Raw genomic sequence first — 21,636 nt, 5'->3', positions numbered from 1 at the left:
AGAGAACACAAGTACAACAGACACAGCATGTTTACTGTTAAGATACAACACATTGTGATGCTAATGAAATGATCAAATGGAAAAAAAGTTAGTATTATCACATAAAGAGGTATGGGTAACTACAAACACAAGGTAGCTGTAGGGGGATCTCTATGAAAAATATTCTCCACAACAGAGAAAGGACAAATCACATCACTGATTTTAAATTTGAAACAGACAAGATTTTGGCTTTGTTATATCCAAGGTCATTTGGGTTTACTTTGTCACCCTTTTTATACCAGTGCAACACAGTTATCACATCTGACAGAAGAAACGGCAGTGTTTGAGTTTGATTCTGTTATGTACTGTGTATTTGTCTGAAAACAAAAATGGAGTCTGCAATTTTGACCCTTCTGAAAAAATAAAAATGTTTTAATTTTTTTTTTGTTAAAAAGGAGTTAGTTGTTAGAAAGAGAGCGGTGGAGAAAGGAAGAGAGGAGATGGGTTTTTCCCTCTGTCTTGATGGCTAAGTACTGGAAACACTAGCACTTGGTTTCTGATGTTTTCTTTAAAAGAAACATTACAATTCTCTTTTAAAATAATATTGCAATTTCAATATTCAAGCAGCACAAGATAAGTAAACCTCCCTTTTGAATCAAACAATAAACAAATATTGAGGCTAAGCAATTTTATGATATATATATATATTTTTTTTCAACCAAAAAAATCTGTAGTCCATTTGGACTGGTCATTGTCGTATATCCAGCTGCTAGATTCAAACAGTGGGATTAAAACTGCTAGTTTGGTGTCTGTGTAGTAAAACGATCCCTGCAACAATCACACTTATGGGGAAACTTCTATACAGTAAAAGGTAATTTTTTTTTTACATCATGTGTCAAATATTTTACAGGCTTATATATGGCAAGCAGGTAACACCGTTAAACACATACTGTTCCAATTTTACAAGATCATTTTTCACCTTTCAAGTCACCAAATTACACTGTTGGGAAATATCAATTTTCATTTTACATCTATATCATACTTTACTTTTATAGTGAAATGCCATATTTTTAAATGAATAAAATACAGGTATATCAGAAAAAATACTTGTATTTTATGTAGAAGACACAGACACCAAAGAATAGTATTTTAGGATAACATTGAAAATGCTTGTGAGACAGCACTGCTTTAAATTGAGAAAACAAGTTTTCACAGAGTGTAGTGGAGGATTTTGAGGTGAATAATGAAGATTGCACGGACCATTTTCACATACAGTACCAAAAACATGAGAAAATATGTATTATTGTGTGTGAAAAGAAAGTAACGAGAATCAGGTATTCAACAACAACAGTCCTTTATTAATATTGTTAACTGAAAAAAAGCACTGAACTGCAAAACTATTAAATAGCACTAACACAGAACTCAGCAAAACATGTTATCACCTTCCAGGTAGACTACCACTGCATTAAAGCCCCCCCCGGCCCCCCCAATAACAAAATGCACCCTTCAACTGCAAATTTTACATGAAAACAAATCAATATGCAAGAAAGAACCAAGAAAAGCTAAACAGTATTATTTGCTGCTTCTAAAAAAAGCTTAAGCACTACCACCTGTATTTGAAACATGACCTTAATACCCAAGCAATTATTTCCAGCCACGTTCAATAAAGATTTTATTCCATATTTTAAATTGGTGATCTTGACAACACAGAGCATGTTACCAATGTCAACAAGGTAAAATCATCAAATATTTAATTTAAGTTTTGCTAAGTAATTGCCAAGTAACTGATATACAATAACTGTATGTACTTATTGGGTTCAGCTACCGTGTATATATATATATATATGTTTTTTTTTTTTTTTTAAAGTACAAATAGACCACAATTGATACAGGACACCATTCTCCTTCTCATGTTGACATTAAGCTTCTTCCTGTTGTTGTTTGATGTACACCCAAGCACTTGATAGTCACTTATTAGTTTGTAGACATTTATTTCCACAACTCGTGTCACTCCTCTGTGAAGTCAGATGCCACTGCTTACAAATATAAACTAAGATATCCTGAGTTTTGCTCACGAATATAGGGTTAAAAAAACGTCTCAACATTATTAGATTATCTCTGACATTCTATCATCAGAGTTTTGTAATTACCATTGTAACAAAACGCAGATATTGTATATTATGTAGTCGTCTTGTCAGGAATCACATTGTACTCAAGTACTTTCTGCAGGCTGCCTTTCCTTAGTTTCCAGTTCTTGCATGCTATCACTGCACTCGTCAATCACATGTTCTTGAAAGGTACTATCTGTGTAAACTACCATGCCTTCTAATTGCTCTTCAACCACTCTGGTAGCTGCAGGACTGGTTTCCATCTCTTCGCCGATCATGCTCTCCTCTTCTGTCTGGTACACTGTCTGTGGACATGGGCTTTCCTCTTGGTCGTTTTGCGAGTACACAGTTCCCTCAACCTGCAGAGTGGAGTCATCTAATTCTGTTACAATATAATGCGTGTTTCCATCAGAGAAATTCTGACCAGAGTTTTGAACCATGGCTCGCGCTATTCCTTCTGTGACGATGATCATCTCCCCATTTGAGCTGACCAAGTCCATGCGATGATTGGGGACTTCGATTCCGTGGCCTCCTGCCTCTTGCATTATGATCTGCTGACCTTCTCGCGACATCATGTGGACTGTCCCTTCATCATTGACGATGACCTGCGTCACCCCAGTAGCCATGTCACACATAGCAAGCTTCAGGACCTCTTGGACCATATCCTTGTAGGTTGTTGGAGCAGACTCTTGAAAAGTGGGTACTGATGATGACTGCACAACTTGGGTTACCCCCTCCATGGGTTCTGTGTCGTCCTGCATTTCATGGAAGACTTGCATTTCTTCAGTCACAGTCTCACTGGCCACTTCAGTTGTTACTACCTGACTTTCGTACCCCTCTGGCAGAGATTCCTCATGATTTGCCTCTGCAGTGTTCTGCTGTTCTTGACGGTCTTGTGCCTGTCCCAGCTCTGTGACAGCACACAAAAGAGCATCCAGTGCCGAAGATGAACTAGCTGTATGGACCTCCTGTGCAGCTAGCATTTCCCCACAGGTTGCACCTTCTACAGGGGCTTCAACCACCACGACCTGGGTGGTGCCTGCCGGTAGCTGAATCTGACTTGGAATCATGCTGCTCATACGAGTTGTGACCCCACTGGTGGAAATGACTTGACCATCTTCTGTGATGTGGACCACTTCTGCTACCTGGCCAGCCATTGCCAGTGTCTGAAGGGTTGCTGCTGCAGACTCCTCCATTGAGGAATCGATTGAGAACTCTCCTCCATATCCTTCAGGAAACCCTTGAATGATAATGACTTGTTGAACAGACTCTGCCTGGGATTCTTCCTCTTTCCTGGAGATCCTCAGCACCCTTTCCTTGACTGGGGAAGACTCTTCTGCAGCTGCTGTAAATGGGGTGTCTGTTTCTACAAAGGAGGCTCCATGGCCTTTAAGACGACACTCAAAAGATTTGGAAACGATACCTGAAAGACAAAATAAGTAGAAGTTTAAGGTCTTTGTACATTTCTTGTTTTCAATACACATACTTGTTGAGTTTACCATTTAACCTTAAATAACCAACAAACAACAAAAGACTTTGCATGACCCAATAATAGCCAGTAACTGCCAGAAAATAACTACAGTAAGCAATAACAACAACAGGAACAATATTATATATATATATATATATATATATATATATATATATATATATATATATATATATATATATATATATATTTATTTTTAGGAGCTTTTTCAGAATAAAAAGGTGTGAAATAGTTTTCTGGTGAGTACATTCAGGAAACATTTAGATGCAGAAGTAACATGTAATAACAAGAGATTAGCTTTGATAAGCCAAATAGGCTCTTGTTGCTTCAATCATTTTCTATGCAAACCGTTGGATCCAAGAATTGAAAGCATGTTTGTTTTTTTTTTAATCAAATTTAAATCACAAACCAGCACTGTGTAAATAACCAGCACATTCAATGTTCTGCATAAACAGGTAGCAAAAATACCAGCGCAGGAATTTCCCCAAAGTAAATTATTTCTTATATGCACATGTAATAAACAAATAAATACATATTTTCTAACTTAAAAATCCTCTCTTTCATAAATTGTACATGTTCTTATGTTTTAAACAATGATTAAATTAAGCATCTTCAGCATGAAACCTTTTTAAAAAGGCCACACAGCATGGCTATAAACATTTATGCCTGATAAGTAGAATTCTTGATGTGTTTTATTCTTATAGGCAAGGCAAGCTTTAAAAGTATCTCACCAAATTAATTTAAGCTAGTGTTATTCTAGCAAGGGGACATTATTTATTGACAGTGAAAACAAGGTTTTTGAGAATGAAATCAAAGTTGCCATGATTAATACAAATACACACAAATATTTACATAAAATCGTATTCAGTCCTTTATAAATCATATTAACGCTCCTCATCCAAACTCTTTACATGTAAATCCTCAGATATGTTGATATCCAATGTTGAATCCAAATACGCTAGCTAAACACTTTTAGTAAATGGTGGCCTATTTTCATATACATTTACAACCTCACTTGCGCAAGTAAAATGTCACCTGCAGGGCACACTTTTATGCAAATGTATTTTTTATTGTTACACTAATTTAATTCCTCTCAGAAAACTTGCCTTTGCACTTGGTTCAAAATAGGGGCCCCTTTTTTATAGCAGGTGTTTTAAATGTTTTTGTTCAACTGTTTATATGGTTATAGATGTTACTAAAACTACAAACTGACAAATACTGCTTGATTAAGATGATAAGAACTGTCAAAATAACACAGAGCTTCCCTCAGCGGTGAAATGCACACTCTAAACTAAGCAGCAACCCTTATTTTCATAAAACTGGTTACAGCTGAACCTTTTTTCTATGCTGAGCCCTGTGAAGTGGTTGGTTAGCAAAAGGAGCAAGAGTAAATGTTTTGTAAAGTCAAATATTTCCCTTCTGTACATGCTTAGGGTTCTAAACTCAGTTGGATTACAGTAAAGACAGATCTGGCATCCCCCGGGGTGTGCAGATATCAAATGAATCCCTTGTAGCCCTGATAATTATGCCGTCCAAAGTGCTGACTTAATCCGTTTGAATTCAGAGGTGGGTTAAGTCACTTCCCTGGCCATACAAGTAAACTGCGTGGGTAAATAGTGTTGTCAAAGGGGAGTGATGAAGCTTAACTACACCAACATCTTAACCTCAGCACTGAGCTTGACCTCAGCTATTCCATCACATTTCATAAATGTGATTGCGAGTCTCTCTCTCTTTTTTTTTTTTTTTGATTCAGCAATTTAATAACTGCAAGTGCTGTCAGGGCTGCTTTGAAAAATGGCTCCTATAAAATTGTAACAGCCTCAATCAGATTGTAAAGATTTGCCCACTGAAGATTCCTCTATTTTAGTCTTAATGAATTAATGCTGAAATATGTAGAAGTTCAAGAGTCATTAGAACTATAATGTGAAACAGTGATTTACTAGAAATATTTTTTATCTCGTGAAGATCTCTCTGACTGACTTCTTCAAATGTTTAATCCTATTAGTCAATAGCTATAATGTAATGTAATGGTCTTGATGTGGCACTGATGGAAAAAACAACCTCCATGAAACCTATGGTAAATTACACTGATAATACAATTGTGTGTCCTATGTATTATTCAAACACACATTTTAAAGCTGCAGTGTCCCACAATCAGTTTCCAGTAGAAAAACACAGATTTCCTTTGCGTCTGTACAGCGTGTTCTGCGAAATGCTTTAATTTAGCATTATGATAGATTATAATCTAGAAAAGTTAAATAGAGCAAAAATTGAAATTCTACAGCAGAGTAGCAACGTAACTGGAATACCATGGATTGTTGAAAAATTATAACAAGATTTATATAAATTGTCCCATCTATAGTGTTTTGGGATGCTACAGAATGCTTTATGATTTTATTGGTTTTTAATGTTACATTATATTGAGATAAAATAGTACGGTCAACATAACGATATCAAGTATTCACATTTATGGTGATTTTTATGACAAATGTTACAATAAAAAATGAAGTCCTCCATTAGATTTGATCACTTGATGTACAAAAAAACAAGATAACATGACAACAGAAACATCATCAGGTAGCAGCATGTGTAACTGGTGAACATGCAAACTACCCCATCTGTAAATCCATGAGTGACTATGTTTACAACGGGAAAAAAAGGGACTGGCACACTTTTGGCATACCTTTGTAATACGATTACAATTTCTGATTTACTTGCTTTTTTATAGGTGGGGCTAGTTTAATGAAAGTTAAACTGGGACATACGGCATAGTAAAATATAAAATAAACTTACTGTTAACCATATAGCAAAGCAAAATAGCACAAAATACATACGTAGGTAACCTATTATAATTGAACCATCAATAAAAAAAGAAAAATTGCTCTGGAGGAAGATTGCAGGTGAGATATCGTCTGGATGGGCTTTTATGAAACAGACTGCAGATGTACAGTACAGTAGGCAGTGGCACAGATTACAGACAAATGTGTGTGTGTGTATTTCACTCATTGTTACAATTATTGTACTACCACATTGTTAATGTTTTCTTCAAGGGTTAGACATTATAACAATTTAAATTATATAAATTAGGGCTTTATTTCTGGGCGATTATATTTCAAGACTCTGGTTGATTACTGTTTATAAGTGTGAAAGAGGTCCATGAAAGAAAACAACAATTCAATATATGGCAACACTATACCAGTATATTTTTTTATGGATTAAAATGATAATTGGCTTACGATAACAATAGATCAGCACATAATACCTATAGATTTTACAAGGCAAAAAATGTCTGCAAACTGAGTATTTATTGTAAGCTTGTTCCTTGTAATGCCAGGGAACAGTTTATTAAAATTGAGAGTTTATTTTAAATAGATATTCATTAAAATCATCCTTTCAAGCGCCACAAAACATTATGAAAAATGTATGCTTGCGCCTTTAAGACAAGTCAAGGATTTTGGAATGAGACCTATTTGTGCTTTATGTACCATTCTGACTTGCTAAAAGTTGTAAACATAGTCAATCTTAACTACTTGTGCATGTATTAAAAAGTGGTTAGACAAAAAAACCCTGAGTACCTAGGGCCTCATTTACGAAAGGGCGCTAAGCTTTATGATGCGCGATAACTGCAATTACTGTGCACGTTAATTATCGTGCGAAGTAGCGTGCATATTATGGTGCACTAATTTTATTGTACTATGGTAATCAGAATGAATATGCGAGTTGTATGGTAATGCAGGATACTGTATTTAAATGAGCATCCAGCTCAGAATAATGAGATGAGCTGTATTCACATGGTATTTACTAAAGTAAGTTAATTTTAGTGCGCAAATTAAAATGATCATTTATTAGTGCGTATGGGAACCAGACAGGCTTTAACCACTGATAGGCGCTCTATTTCTCTGGCCTGAAAACTAGTGATGTGCAGTTTGATTCCTTTTACTGACTCTATTCGTTTGATTCATTCAGTTTAGTGAATCAATTCAACAGATTTATTTGTCTGATTCACTGATTCACTAATGCGAAATAAATACATCTTGCTGAATTACTTGGTTATGAAAAATTGTTTGAACGAAAAAATCTGGCAGCAAGGGCCATTTAAGTTAAGACTGTTCACTTGGTGGGCCGCATCGTAAAAAAAATAAAAATAAAAATAAATAAATATATATATTCACACATATACACACACATCGTAATGTACATGAAAATGCCTATATAAAAATTGTATGTAGGCCAATATACTCAAATATACTACTCAAAACACATTACTCCTTCTGTACGATTCCCAGTCAATAAGTATGCAGACACGGTTTCAATCAATTAATGTATTTTATAGTACAGAAATAGGCAGATATAACTAGAAGCATCTTTCCTAGAACACTGACAAAAAACTCAATATCACAAATGTAATATAATGGAGGAAATTTTATTTCAATGGAAATCTCAAACAGTAAAAAAAAAGACCAAAAAATGATGTCAGAGTATATAATGATAAGTCTCAATATTTAACTTATATACCAAAATACAATGCTTTTAACAGGCGCTGAAAAAAAAAAAGATACTGACAAGCTGTGAAAATGTGAAATATTAAACAGTACCACTATGAAATGCACCTTTTTATGACTTCTGTCCGGACACTTGGCACTTCTTTTCTGGCACACTTGATAACAATGCTCATTACGTGTTCTAATTCTACAACTTTTCCACATAATGCCTGTTGATGCAGAAACCAGAGTAAGAAAATTGGCACTTCAGCATTTCTTTCTTAAATTTTTTCCAGCTAGCCAGTCCACTCTTTTGCACCGTGTTGTAATCCCAGTTACTTTCTTCCAAGGTAATTCTGCACTTTCCATGGCTTCTTGAAATAAAAATAAAAAAGTCCTTTCCTGTAGTTGTGTTGTTCATGGCATCCACAGCACTTTCCAGAAAAACCTTTAGTTGACACCATCACTTCTTTAATTTCCAGTAATCTCAGAATAAGTTGCTTTGTGTCACAGTGACGTTGTATGTTATAATCTTTCAGAACTGCAACCGTCGAACTGCAAATCAGACATATTGGCTTGCCGTCAAAATTATTAATTGAACAAATAATCATCTGGCTAACGATTTTGGAATCTTCTGTGTTCCGTCTCCACCTTTCGCTTCCATGACATCTCCAACTATTTTTTTTGGCTGATTTAAAATTTTACACAAAGTAAAATAAATAGTTTAAACAAGCCTTCGCTTCGCTATCCTAATCAAAATTATATGTGCTGTGCGTGTGAGGAAACAGATCCTGTGTGCTATTTGATTGGCTATTTTACTACCTCTGTGAGCTGTGATTGGCTTAATGGGAATGTTACTCATACCATGCAGACTGCACATGTTGAATACAAGTGTTATATTGAAGAGGCGGGTTGTTTGAAAGAAGAATTCCAACATGATACAGTACAATGCAATTTTAGAAACTAATGGGCGGGCTGTATGCATTAAAGGAGAAAGGAAAAAGGCTTTTTATTGCGCATGTTAGGCTCACTACTTTACATGCGTGCTAACTCCAAATTTAGTGCCCTTTTGTAAATGAGCCCCTATTTTACTAATTTGTATTTCATTGATTAATTTACCAACACAACCTGCTGCAATTGCCACTTAATATTATTCCAAGATCAATATAACATGTGTACTATTTCGATTAAGAGAAAAAAAGACAAGTTTGTGATTATAAATTGTTGCAAACCCACAGAAAAAATGAAGACAAAAGAAACAAAAATGTAAAAGGTTATAGTGACATGAACTGCTAATATTAAATTAACACTTTTGTTAAAAAAAAAGAAGAAAATGTAATTATTTCCCCTGCAGTGTTATAAGCTACATCAGGTAGAACAAAAAAGTAGCAGATCTCAGACAGTGCTAATTGATGCCTGCAATACATGCCAGCTCATCAAAGGTTGCCGAGGTGTTGGACAAATGTAGATGATGCACCTTTTTTTCCTCTTCATCAAAATTCATGGAGAATGATTTGAGATAGTTCAGGTGTAATCCATGACCAATGTTACAGGTCCCCACAGAATGAAGGTTCATGTGGGGTCCTATTACTTGTTGCTAGCTAATAAGAGGATACATTGGCTATACTTGAGTCAAAGTGAAATTAAACTGGAAAGCCAAAAACATAAATAGCCAGCAAAATGTTGTTATGTTAGTAAAAGTTATTTATAAAAGTTAGTTTTAAAAGCTAAAATAATTTTTCTTTCCTAATAATATCTCTTAGAAACACTGTGGGAATTTGATTACAGTAAAGAATGGATTAGTACTGCATAACCACATCTGTGACAACTAGACAGCAGTTTCATTGATCTGCCCTGTAATCAGCACTTTTCTTTTTACCCTAAAACCACTGACATGTTGATTCCCCAGTTTTTGTAACAATATATAAAACTACAACCTGGTATAGTAGTCAAGGTCAAGCATTATACCCCAAATCGTTATTCACACAATTTAGTTTTTTTTGGAAAGCAAAAACGTCCCCAATAATGAAACTGAAATAACCTACTCAGACATTTAAATTATGAGTCTGCAAATAGTCTTGAGTTGTTTCTATTAGTTTAGAACTTTAATAGAAAAAATGTGCTACTGTAGCTATTTATCTAACTATAAGGACATATTTACTTTCACATACACGCATGTATAGATTATATATATAGGAGGCTGTGTGGTCCAGTGGCTTGTAACCAGAAGGTCGCCAGTTCAAATCCCACCTCAGCCACTGACTCATTGTGTGACCCTGAGCAAGTCACTTAACCTCCTTGTGCTCCGTCTTTCGGGTGAGACATAATTGTAAGTGACTCTGCAGCTGATGCATAATTCACACACCCTAGTCTCTGGAAGTCGCCTTGGAATAAAGACATCTGCTAAATAAACAAATAATAATAATATATTTTTTAAAAAATGGATTGTGAGATATCTGCATAATGATAGGCATTCCAAGCCATTGAATTATTACAGTACAACCAACGGGAAAAAACAAGTCCCAGCAACTAAGACTTTTTACAAACAGATATTATTGCGCCAAGCGTTTTAATTTTTTTTTTTTTAATTGGCCATCATTTTTTTTCATCCCAATAAAAAACAAAATAATAATACAATGTCGGACTTCCTCCATGTACATTTTAACTTGTTTGGTGACTCCAATGTCCGCACATTCCTGGAGGATTTAGACCGCAACAGTTCAGTAACAGAACCGACAGTAATAATTCTAATAAGGTCATGTAAAAAATGAAACTGTGAGTACTACCAGACACCTCTCTCTCAGTACTGCTGAAATTAATACAATTTAAGCCAATAAAGAAGAGCGGAATACTAGAAAAGTAACCACTTGGGCTGTGTCAGTTTTTAATGATTGGTCAGCACAAACCAAAAATAATATGGACTGGAAAAATAATATGGACTGAAATAAACACAGTTTTAAGAAGTTTCTTTGCTGAAGTGATAACATCAGCTGGCACACAATATTCAGATAGCAGCTACACAAGCTTGCAAGCTGGCCTGAATCGTTATTTTAAAATCTCCCATAGTGGGACGATCTATAAACCTAATTTCAGATAACCACTTTAAAACAGCAAACAGAGTCTTCATTTACAGAAGACAACAAAAAGACAAGTCACAACATCACCCTGCTGTATCCCAAACAGACTTAAACAAACTTAAGTCAGCGGTACTCAGGACGCAGATATCTCCCAACCCATTTTATAAGGTAATTAGCTATTGGGCACCAGCTGAGAAAGACAGGAAGTTCTGCAGTTACATCCTCTCTGGAGTACCGTCGTCAACCCGTAAACAAAAGGCAGAAACAAACTCCCCTACTCACAAAACAGTGCCACCTACTACACAATCAGTCCAACTGTGTAACCAACCATTTAATTTAGAAAACTGTACATTCCCTAGTACAGTCAACTTCATGAGAAAAATACTGTAAATATTCTGATAATTTATTAATTAGAATTTATTTAATCATTAAAAATAATGTGTTTATCTATTACATTCATTGGAACTAGCAGTGTGGAGTAGTGGTTAGGGCTCTGGACTCTTGACAGGAGGGTCGTGGGTTCAATTCTAGGTGGGGGACACTGCTGATGTACCCTTGAGCAAGGTACTTTACTTAGATTGCTCCAGTAAAAACCCCACTGTATAAATGGGTAACTGTATGTAAAAATAATGTGATATCTTGTAACAATTGTACGTCAATAAGGGCATCTGCTAAGAAATAAATAATAATAATAATATTAATAATAATAATAATAATAATAATAATAATAATAATAATAATGACATTTATTGTAACTATTTTTTTACTAGCGTAATAATATATTTAGGAAAAAATAAACCTATATTATGTTTAAATAAAAATGTGTCTATATCTTTATTTCAGTAGTAACCCATTTTATAAGCGCAATAAGACACTCCAGGGTGTTGGTTGTGCTAGAATAACCGCACTTCCAAGGACTAAAGCTTACGTCTTTCAGGTGAGACGTTGTTGTAAGTGACTCTGAAGCTGATGCGTATTTCACATACCCTAGTCTCTGTAAATTGCCTTGGATAAAGTTGTCTGCTAAATAAACAGATAATAATAATAATAATAATACAAATAATAAGAAGAACAACAACAACAACAACAATAATAATAATAATACTTTTATGTTTATTTTGTACTTTGTGCACCTTTACTATTACTTTGAAAGTTTTTTTTGTTTGTTTTTTAAATATTGTATTGTGCATTGCATTTAAATTATATATATATATATATATATATATATATATATATATATATATATATATATATATATATATACATATTATATACATATATATATATATATATATATATATATATATATATATATATATATATATATATATATACACACACACACACACACAAACTATAATTAATAGGAACTGTTAATAAGATGTTGATAACTTCTATTAATTAAATGTATTTATACAAGATAGAAAAACAGACCCAGATGGAATATCTAATTAACAGGTGTACAGGTTGATAGTAGCAGTAAGTTTTCACCTGAGAACAAGGCATTGTTTTTGCAGTATTCAGGTATCTGTTGCTGTTGTTGTTATTATATATAGGGAGAATATAGGGAGAATGGACGAGATGGGAGAGTGTGGAACAATGCAAGATTGGCTGGCAAGATCTATGGACAATGGAACAGAGCAGGATCAGTTTCCTGATCAGGTCAACATATGATGTTTTCCCATCACCACAGAACCTTAATCTATGGGTAGGAGAGGATCCGTGGTGTCCTTGGTGTTCATCGCCAACTACATTAAGAGACATTTTGACAGGATGCAAGGTGGATCTTAGTCAAGGACGGTTTACTTGGCGTCATGACCACCACTAACCTTTGACCTGATATCGTCTTCTGGTCTGGATCAGCACGCCTTGTTCACCTGGTCGAGTTAACAGTGCCATGGAGGATGCTGTGGATGAGGCGTATGAAGGGAAGAAGCTTCGGTACGCTCAACTACCTGCTAAAGCGGAACAGCGAGCGGCGGTGGGTTGTCGAGGATTTGTGGCACACTCCACAACCCGGTTTCTCAGAGACATCACATTCAGTGGTCAAGAGTTGCGACGCATAGTGAAGAACTTATCTGAAGCAGCAGAGAGGAACAGCAACTGGCTCTGGTTCAGACGAAAAGATTCTGGTTGGGGACCTTAAGCACAGTAGAAAGAAAGCAAGGTTAATGGAAAGGAAGGTAAGTAAGCTGTGGTTAGCTGGGTGGGAGACGGAGGTGGGTGATGCTGGGACGCCAGAATCACTGTCGAGCGCTAGTCGACGAAACATCAAGGATGCAAGGTGCCCACTTGAGGACCCCAGAGAAGTACCCTATTCAGCTGTCCAGACGGTTGTCATTCTGATGCGCTAGGGAGGCCGCACTGTGGCTGATACCTGGAGCCAGCATTGCAGTCGTTGTGTGTGCTGATGCGCCAGGGAGGCAAAATAGGCTGAAGGATATCTACATCATCAGATATAAGGAAATGCAGATGGATCACATTAGTTTTCAGTAAAATAAGCTATGTCTTAGTTGGTGCTTATCTTAGCGAGGGCTGAGTCCAATATCAGCATGAAGTTTTAACACCTACTCTCATGTAATGGAAATCACTATATATATATATATATATAATTATTAATAATAATACAATCATAAACCACTAATACTACTATTTAATACTACTACGACTATTACTACTAGTACATCCCTTAGCTTTATAACTATTGACTCCACTGTCAAGCAATGACTCCCCCTTCTTCCTTCGTACAAATCTTTACAGAAAAAGTAATTAAAAGGCTTTAAAAATGTACTGTAAACTGGGCAGACAGAGAGAAGTTTCCACTATAATGACATCCATAAAATACTTAAACGGCACTTTTAGTACTATTCTGAATATGGCATTTTGTGCTCTACCACAGTCTAAATGGTTTGATCATAGAGTATAATACTCTGTTGGGTTTACAGAACAATCAATGTTCCATAAAATTATGTATTTATCCAATAGCTGGCTAAACGGTTACTCGTGTATGACATTGTAGGACGCTAGCTTCAGCAGTACTTGCTCTGTAAAACTTATCTCACACTACAACTTCATCTCATCTGTGTCAAGCAATTTGTTTAAGGCTCAACTCTGACTCAGAGAGAGAGAGAGAGAGAAAAAAAAAACTTGTAATAAAAATTCATGGAACCTGCTCGAGAATGAAAACTGATGGCGCTAGAAAGGTCACATTGCATCTGTGCTAAAGGGGTCAAGGGTCACTTACAGTTCTAAACCAGACAGTATATTTCATGCATCATGTAGCAGATAAAGATTGTGTTGAAGAGACTTGTCTCAAGAAGAAACATTCCTTGCGTTTAAAAAAAGTCCTGCGAATGAATATCTAGCTTTACTGTATCAGTGGTTAAATTTGTAGCCATTTTGCTAATGTTTTTTTTTTTTTGTATTAAATATGCTAATTACAAATGCACACCTTCAGCTTCATGTCAGATACATATTTATTAATATAAGGATTGCTTTTTTTCAGTTCTACCTGGATTATTGTATAATGGGTTATTGATACACTACAAGGCAAACACATTCATTGTTTCTGTGAATTCATTATAAGCCCGTAGGATATATTGCTCATGGAAAATGTATAAGACTGTCAATTAAAATAAAACATTTACTGCACAGAAAATAAACACACATTGTTTTGAAAGTGGGGAGTGATGCAACAGCACACCTGGGTATAATATTATTTGCAAACGATTTCATTTGCATTCAACCATTAATGCTAAAGGGATTTCTAATGCATACAGATGACAATTTAAAAAACACTCATTCACATTTGCACTGGGTATCACAGTTACTGAAATGCTTCCAAAATTCACTCAAAAAAGGCTACAGCAGTTTAAGCAAGTAATTATCACTTCAGAAATCAAACCACACACTTTTTCCATTCACTTTTAAATAATCTGACTTGTCTATTTTCAACACACAATTAAACTGGTTTGCTTTTCAAATAGAACTTTTTAAAAAGCATGGAGACTCCCTTTTCCATTCCTTCCAATTCCATGTCTATTTTTTTCACCACTGTACAAGACAAAACACAGTTTAATCACTGTACCAAGACATCTTAAAAAAAAAGTTTACAGTAAACAGAACCTGCAGCTGGGCTAAAACACTAACTGTTAGTATTTTAATTATCAGCTAAGCTTTCGGTGGTCGAACATCTGCTCTCAGCCAAACGATAGCAGCTGCTTATGTACACTTAACACAATGTGATTTTCTATAAATATTGGAATGAATCATATGTACTGCATTTATCATAACTATGTCCCTCTTACACGGACCAGGAACGCAGCACAATGCAAACCTTTTGGCAACTTGCCACAGAGTGATATCTTCAAAAAGGGTGAGACTCAAAGACAACTGAAGTAGTGTAGGTTATAAATCGAAAATGTTTAAAGGCTGTTTCAGAGGTCATTGTTCTCTAAAATGCAGCTGGCAAGTGGGTCATGCTTTATTTTATGGGCAGTTTTTTATTTATTAACTGTTAACAAACAGCTAATAAACATGTTAATGTACATTATTTGTTTTCTGTTAACTGTTAGTTAATAATATATAATAGGCCAGCTAAAACAGCAAACACCAGTCCCCTATGATGATCAATCAAACACCAGAGCCCTATGGATGATCAATTCCCAGTCGATCATATGCTTGAAATCAGTTCAGATTGTTACTGTAGTAATGTTTAACAAATTAAATCAGGTTTGTATTAACCCTAACCCTAACCCTAACCCTTAGCTAAAAATTAACAACGTTTGTTAACAGTTAATAAACAAAAAAAAAAAAAAAACAGCCCTAAAGTAAAGTGTGACCGGTAAGAGCTAACAAAACCACATCTCAGCATTACTGAGTGAGACAATAATGCAGAGGCTTCAAGGACAAAAGACAAGAGTACATTATGGAATATAGATTGCAGTGGGTTCTTACATCAATATGTTCCAGCACTATTACATTTGATCATAGTTTGGTAATGTGGTTTGATATCTGGTGTATGATTTAATGAACTGTTCACACATATGAAGACTGGAGGAAAATTCGGGAAAAGCTATGATACATGTAAGATCATGAATGCAACACTACTAAAATATATACTGGATGTCTGCTGAAAGCATTCAGCAAAGCAATATTATTAAATACTTTATTTGAATTCCTGTAACAATAATACCCAGCTACTGGATAGCAATGTGTTGTGTTGACATCACTGAGAATTTAAATCATAAAAAGAGAACCATAAAAAGGTTGAAGGCTATTTCACATGTGGAAAATTTAAAAAAATACATCTAAACAACCCTGTCCGTTTTACTCTCAGAACACCAGATAACTTGTTATAGATTTGTACACAACCAAAGCAATGGTTAGCCACGCAGCATCTTTTAGTATAATAGAATTTGAAACCACTTTGGAAATATGCCTTTTAAAACAATTGTGTTTTTTGACTCAGAAAATCTGCTTTTTTTTTTTTTTTTTTTAAGAAGGTAAAAATATACTCAGGCATTCCCCCTGTGATTTATTAACCAAACTGCACTATTGTTTACTGTTAATTGCTAGTAAATTATATTGTAGATCTGCGAAAGATGACATTTCAGCGCAAGTGGATTCACAGCTCCCTCTGTTAGCCCTGTGTGATTTTAAATAGAATTACTTGTGACGAATTTTAATGCAAACCATTAAAACAAGCCCAGATGAAACAGGCATGTTCATCAATGCTTGCCCATTTTAGTCTGAGGTATTCATGAAAACAATACCAAAAATGACACCAGTACAATGAATTCATCAAAAGGGTTACATTATCAGAGTTAAGAGATACTGTTTCAAAATATCAAAGGGGACGCATATGGCAGTCTCAGCATTTGTGTTGATTCTTATTTTTAATCTGATGCTCATTAAAATGAAATTCTTAATAAAAGGTGCAGGACAATGGGGTGATTGCTCCGGAGGACAGATGATAGAAATGTTATGATGTTTTAGGTAATATGTAGATATCTGCATGGCATGATTTCTCATTTTAATATCAATAAATATGATGAAATACACCCTTATTTTATATATTTTTTTTACTATATATTATTTTTATGTTCCTTTTTTCTGTCTAATAATTTAAAAGGAACATAAATTCATGCTGTATATATTAACATTTTGATAAATTACCAAAAATCTATTATATTAATTTGCTACATCATTTTGACAAACTGACATACTCATACAACCGTATACACTTACATATAAAAAGACTGCTACGCTAGAACCTTGGCTGTTAAAAAAATAAAAATGAAATGGTTTTGGCCACTCAAGTCGCAACTGGTCATAACTGATTTCAATACAATAAAAGTAAAAGATTAGCTCTTACAAAAGAACAATCCACTGGCAAAAAAGATAATATAATAAACCTGCATCAGTCCTACAATTTGCTTATTTATGACACAGTGAACTTTAGTATTAAAATACAGTACCATGGAATAGAGTAAAATGTTATTTAAAATATCTGTTCTGTGCAATGGAAACAACAAGTTTATTCCCCCAGCTACTACAGAATAGTTTAAATTGTTCATTCAGTTAAAAGGATGAACATTATACTAACATAATAGGGCATTATAGCCCTATGATTAGGTGGAAACTGTGAACAAAACAAACAAACAAACAAACACAAACTTGCATTGTATAGTTCTGAAAATGAACTGAGAAATATTCATAACAAAATGGCATACAAAACAATCATTTGCCAGTTACCAAGGACAACCCACCATTTATGACTGTTTTGGGGCCCTCAACCAATAGCAATGAATGCCAAGCATAATACTACAGGCACTGCTACACATAGCTGTGTAATGGGTTAGACAAAATAACTGCTAGCATTCCTGCCTCACACATTTTTCTGTTAGTTCACTTCTACCTGCAGGTACTTTGGAAGCATAAATAGTATTGGCCACACACTAACCCCAATTCTGGTACTTGCAGAACCTATTCTGCGGTGTTATTTAAGGCACACCCTGTATGTTTTATGAGTTCCTTTTGAATAGTTAGACATAATTTAAGCATTCAGTGCTGTCAGAAAAAAAAAAAAAAAAAACACTTTTAGTACAGTAACAATGCACGAATACAACTTTGACAAATTACACCACATTGTTTGCAACCTATATTCTGCAGCAGTCTATGTATATGCAGCTTTGACTGTTCTTAGACATATAGTTGACTGCTGCTCATCCAAACAAGTTGAGATCAAATTCTGTCCAGATTAGTGATTACTGATCTTTACCATAATAAAAATGCCAAGTCTACATTTTAGATACTTATATTTCATTAACAATCAGAACCATCTGAATAAAACATATAGAGACAGTTTTAAATGTTTACACACTTGGAGCATTATGACATTGAAGTTTCTATATATACAGTTTGCTATCAGCATGCATTTCCCAATGGTGTCATAGTTCACATTCTAGTTCAATTTGTATTACCGTTGTTCGGATTAGCAAGAGTCTATTGCATCTAATTTATTTAAAAAATGACCAATTAAATAAAATTGAATTGCCACAGAACAATGCTGTCCCAAGGACACACTCTATATGACCAACACTGGTCCATTAGTGGATTTTCTATTGCAATTCTAATAATACCTAGGTTTCTAGCTGCAGAAAATGTAAGTCTAATAATACATGTAGGCTTTTTGGAGTGAACATTACTATTTCTCTCTGCAGATTGTAGGGCAACCCGTTCAACCCGGCCCTGTTTCCACCTTATGATGTTAATGTTGGGTCAATAAATCATCCCGCTGTTAAGTTACTGTACCAGAAGGATCAGTATTCGGGACAGCAGTATTTAGATCCACCACTGTTTAGATACAGTAATTACAAGAGCCTGTACTACCGTCTACTATACTCAGTGCTTCTCATACATGCTAGCATGGTTTAGCCAGGTTTAAATTATTTCCAGAGTTTACACATGTTCAAAAGGACAAGTACTCTACCTTTAAAAGTACTATTATTAGAGACTTTACTAAACAAGTGGATGAACGGTATACTGTTTACACTTTAGACATCTGACAAAAGTTTTTAGCTGAAATTGTCTGTAAAGATGTTGTCATTGAATTTCTTCTTCTTCTTCTTCGAATTACAGTGCTTTTTGTTTATTAATTTTTTTTTTTTTTGGTCCTGCAGTTAAAAATAGAAATATTTTGCGTGTGTGTATGGAAATGTGTTAACCAGCATTGCCAATCATAACGGAAATACAAAGTATTTATTTAAAAAATACTTTTTTTTCCTAAATTATGACATCTCCTGAATTTTTGGCAGACGTGATAGGGGCATTGGAATCAGGTTTTGCAAACTGCCCGTTACTGGCAGCTGCAGACTCGGTTTCGGTAGTAGGCTGTCGGTGGATTCCGTTTTTCTTTTTGTAACAGATACCGACGGCAACCAGGGAACATTAATAATGTTGATGATGTCATCAAGGAGGCGGATTTTCATTGTTGAACGACTGTATACCCATTCATAAAGTGCTTTGCGACAGTCGCCCGTTTGCTCAGATCATTTTGTGAATAGCAATATGACGACTTTCGTTAGTTTTAAACTAAATTTGTTTTATTACGGCAGTCGGCAAATACTTTTTTGAACAGGGCCCAGAGTGTCAAGTGTCAAAGAGGGATTTTCTTTTTTTTTAATTATTATTATTTATTTATGCCTGGTTATTCTCGCCTTCGACCTGTCAGAACCCACTTATAGTCGGTCATTACAGTATTTTTCAATAGGCCTATTGGGGCATGATCATTTTATTTATTTCTTAGCCAACGTCCTTATCCAGGGCGACTTAACAATTGTTACAAGATATCACATTATTTTTACATACAATTACCCATTTATACAGTTGGGTTTTTTATTGGAGCAATCTAGATAAAGTACCTTGCTCAAGGGTACAGCAGCAGTGTCCTCCACCTGGGATTGAACCCACGACCCTCCGGTCAAGTCCAGAGCCCTAACCACTACTCCACACTGCTGCCCATATTAACACATTATATGTTTGAAGTAGACTGGAATTCTAAGTGCTTTAAAGTTGTGCATTATATAAAATGAACGGAAACAAGTATTCATTAACATTTTAATATCATTAATATTATTTACCGTATCTAAATGTTAGTATATGTAGGTGCATATGATTACATGATGCACATATATACTAACTTTAAGATACGGTTGCTACTGTGGCATTCATTTGATGTGCTGGACCCCGTTGATGTTATCTTCAATTTGTAAATGTTAGAAAATCTACATTAATTCTTTATTGATATTTAAGTTTTGGTCTAGTTATCTTGGTTTTTTTATTTTTATTTATTTATTTATTTATTTATTATTAGCAGACGCCCTTATCCAGGGCGACTTACAATTGTTACAAGATATCACATTATTTTTTACATACAATTACATTATTTTTTACACATTATTTTTACATACAATTACCCATTTATACAGTTGGGTTTTTACTGGAGCAGTAAAATAGGTAAAGTACCTTGCTCAAGGGTACAGCAGCAGCATCCCCCACCTGGAATTGAACCCACGACCCTCCGGTCAAGAGTCCTAACCACTACTCCACACTGATGCCCTATTATTTGATTACTGATCTGGCGCGGTGAAGTTGTTCAGGGCAGAGTAGTGAACAGCAACTTAATAGCAACTGTGATCAGCGCTATTTCATTTTTTGGAGAGGGAAACGTCACCCAGTTCACAGGCAGACGAGACAGCCAGTGTGCAGAGCCTACTTTTGCTGTTAGTGTTTTTTTCAGCGCGAGAAATAGATTACTTTTAAAAATGGGAAATATACAGAGGACTTGGATTATTAAAGAAAGTGCTTTAAAAGGCGATAATATTGTGGATGAGGCAGCAAAAATCTTAATTTCACCACCACCAAAAAATGTAATAAAGTGAGGCCACATATTAAATTATTTGTACAGAAGCCACTCTCCACAGCAAAGCAAAAACACTGACAATATTAAACGCAGCAGATTTGATAAGCATACACAAAGACAGAACTAACACCGCCAATGATGGAAGAAATATGGACATGTTTATAGCAAGGAATGAGCGCAGAGAAGCCGACTCTGGATGTGATAGCGAATGTTTCTACATTCGTCATCTTGTAACACCGTAGAAGACTGTTGAAACATTTGTTGCCATTTCATGTCATTTGTGTCTGAATCAGTAAATAGCTGTAGAACTTAAATAGCTAGCCTTTATGTAGGCTATTAAACTAAACAAATACTTTGTAGACAGCTGTTTAATATTCTTTATCAATACATTATTTATCAATGCAAGTGCTGTACATGGTAATTTTCTTTTTTGTTTGTTTTACAAAACAAACATTTAATTCGTTTTGAAGTAAATGAAACAATCTTTGTGGGATACGACTCGCTACCCGACATTCAGATAACAAGCTCATTATTATTAGTAGTCGTAGCACTGGTAGTAGTAGTATTGTTGTTGCAA

The 21,636-nt window shown here is 35.0% G+C and overlaps 1 protein-coding gene across 1 annotated transcript in view; it reads right to left on the bottom strand.

The window, feature by feature from the left end:
• Positions 1-1,316: 1,316 nt before the first annotated feature.
• Positions 1,317-21,636, bottom strand: part of LOC117394736 (zinc finger protein 407-like) — a 274,187-nt gene continuing 253,867 nt past the window's right edge. Inside the window, exon 9 of the mRNA XM_033993241.3 lies at positions 1,317-3,510. Coding sequence (XP_033849132.2) covers positions 2,192-3,510 — 1,319 coding nt within the window. The 3' untranslated portion in view covers positions 1,317-2,191. The remainder of the gene's footprint in view (positions 3,511-21,636) is intronic.

This window comes from Acipenser ruthenus, chromosome 3 (assembly GCF_902713425.1).
Source record: "Acipenser ruthenus chromosome 3, fAciRut3.2 maternal haplotype, whole genome shotgun sequence".
NCBI lineage: Eukaryota > Metazoa > Chordata > Actinopteri > Acipenseriformes > Acipenseridae > Acipenser > Acipenser ruthenus.
The sequence above is the reverse complement of the archived record's forward strand: the minus strand, read 5'-3'. Positions and strand labels throughout refer to the sequence as shown.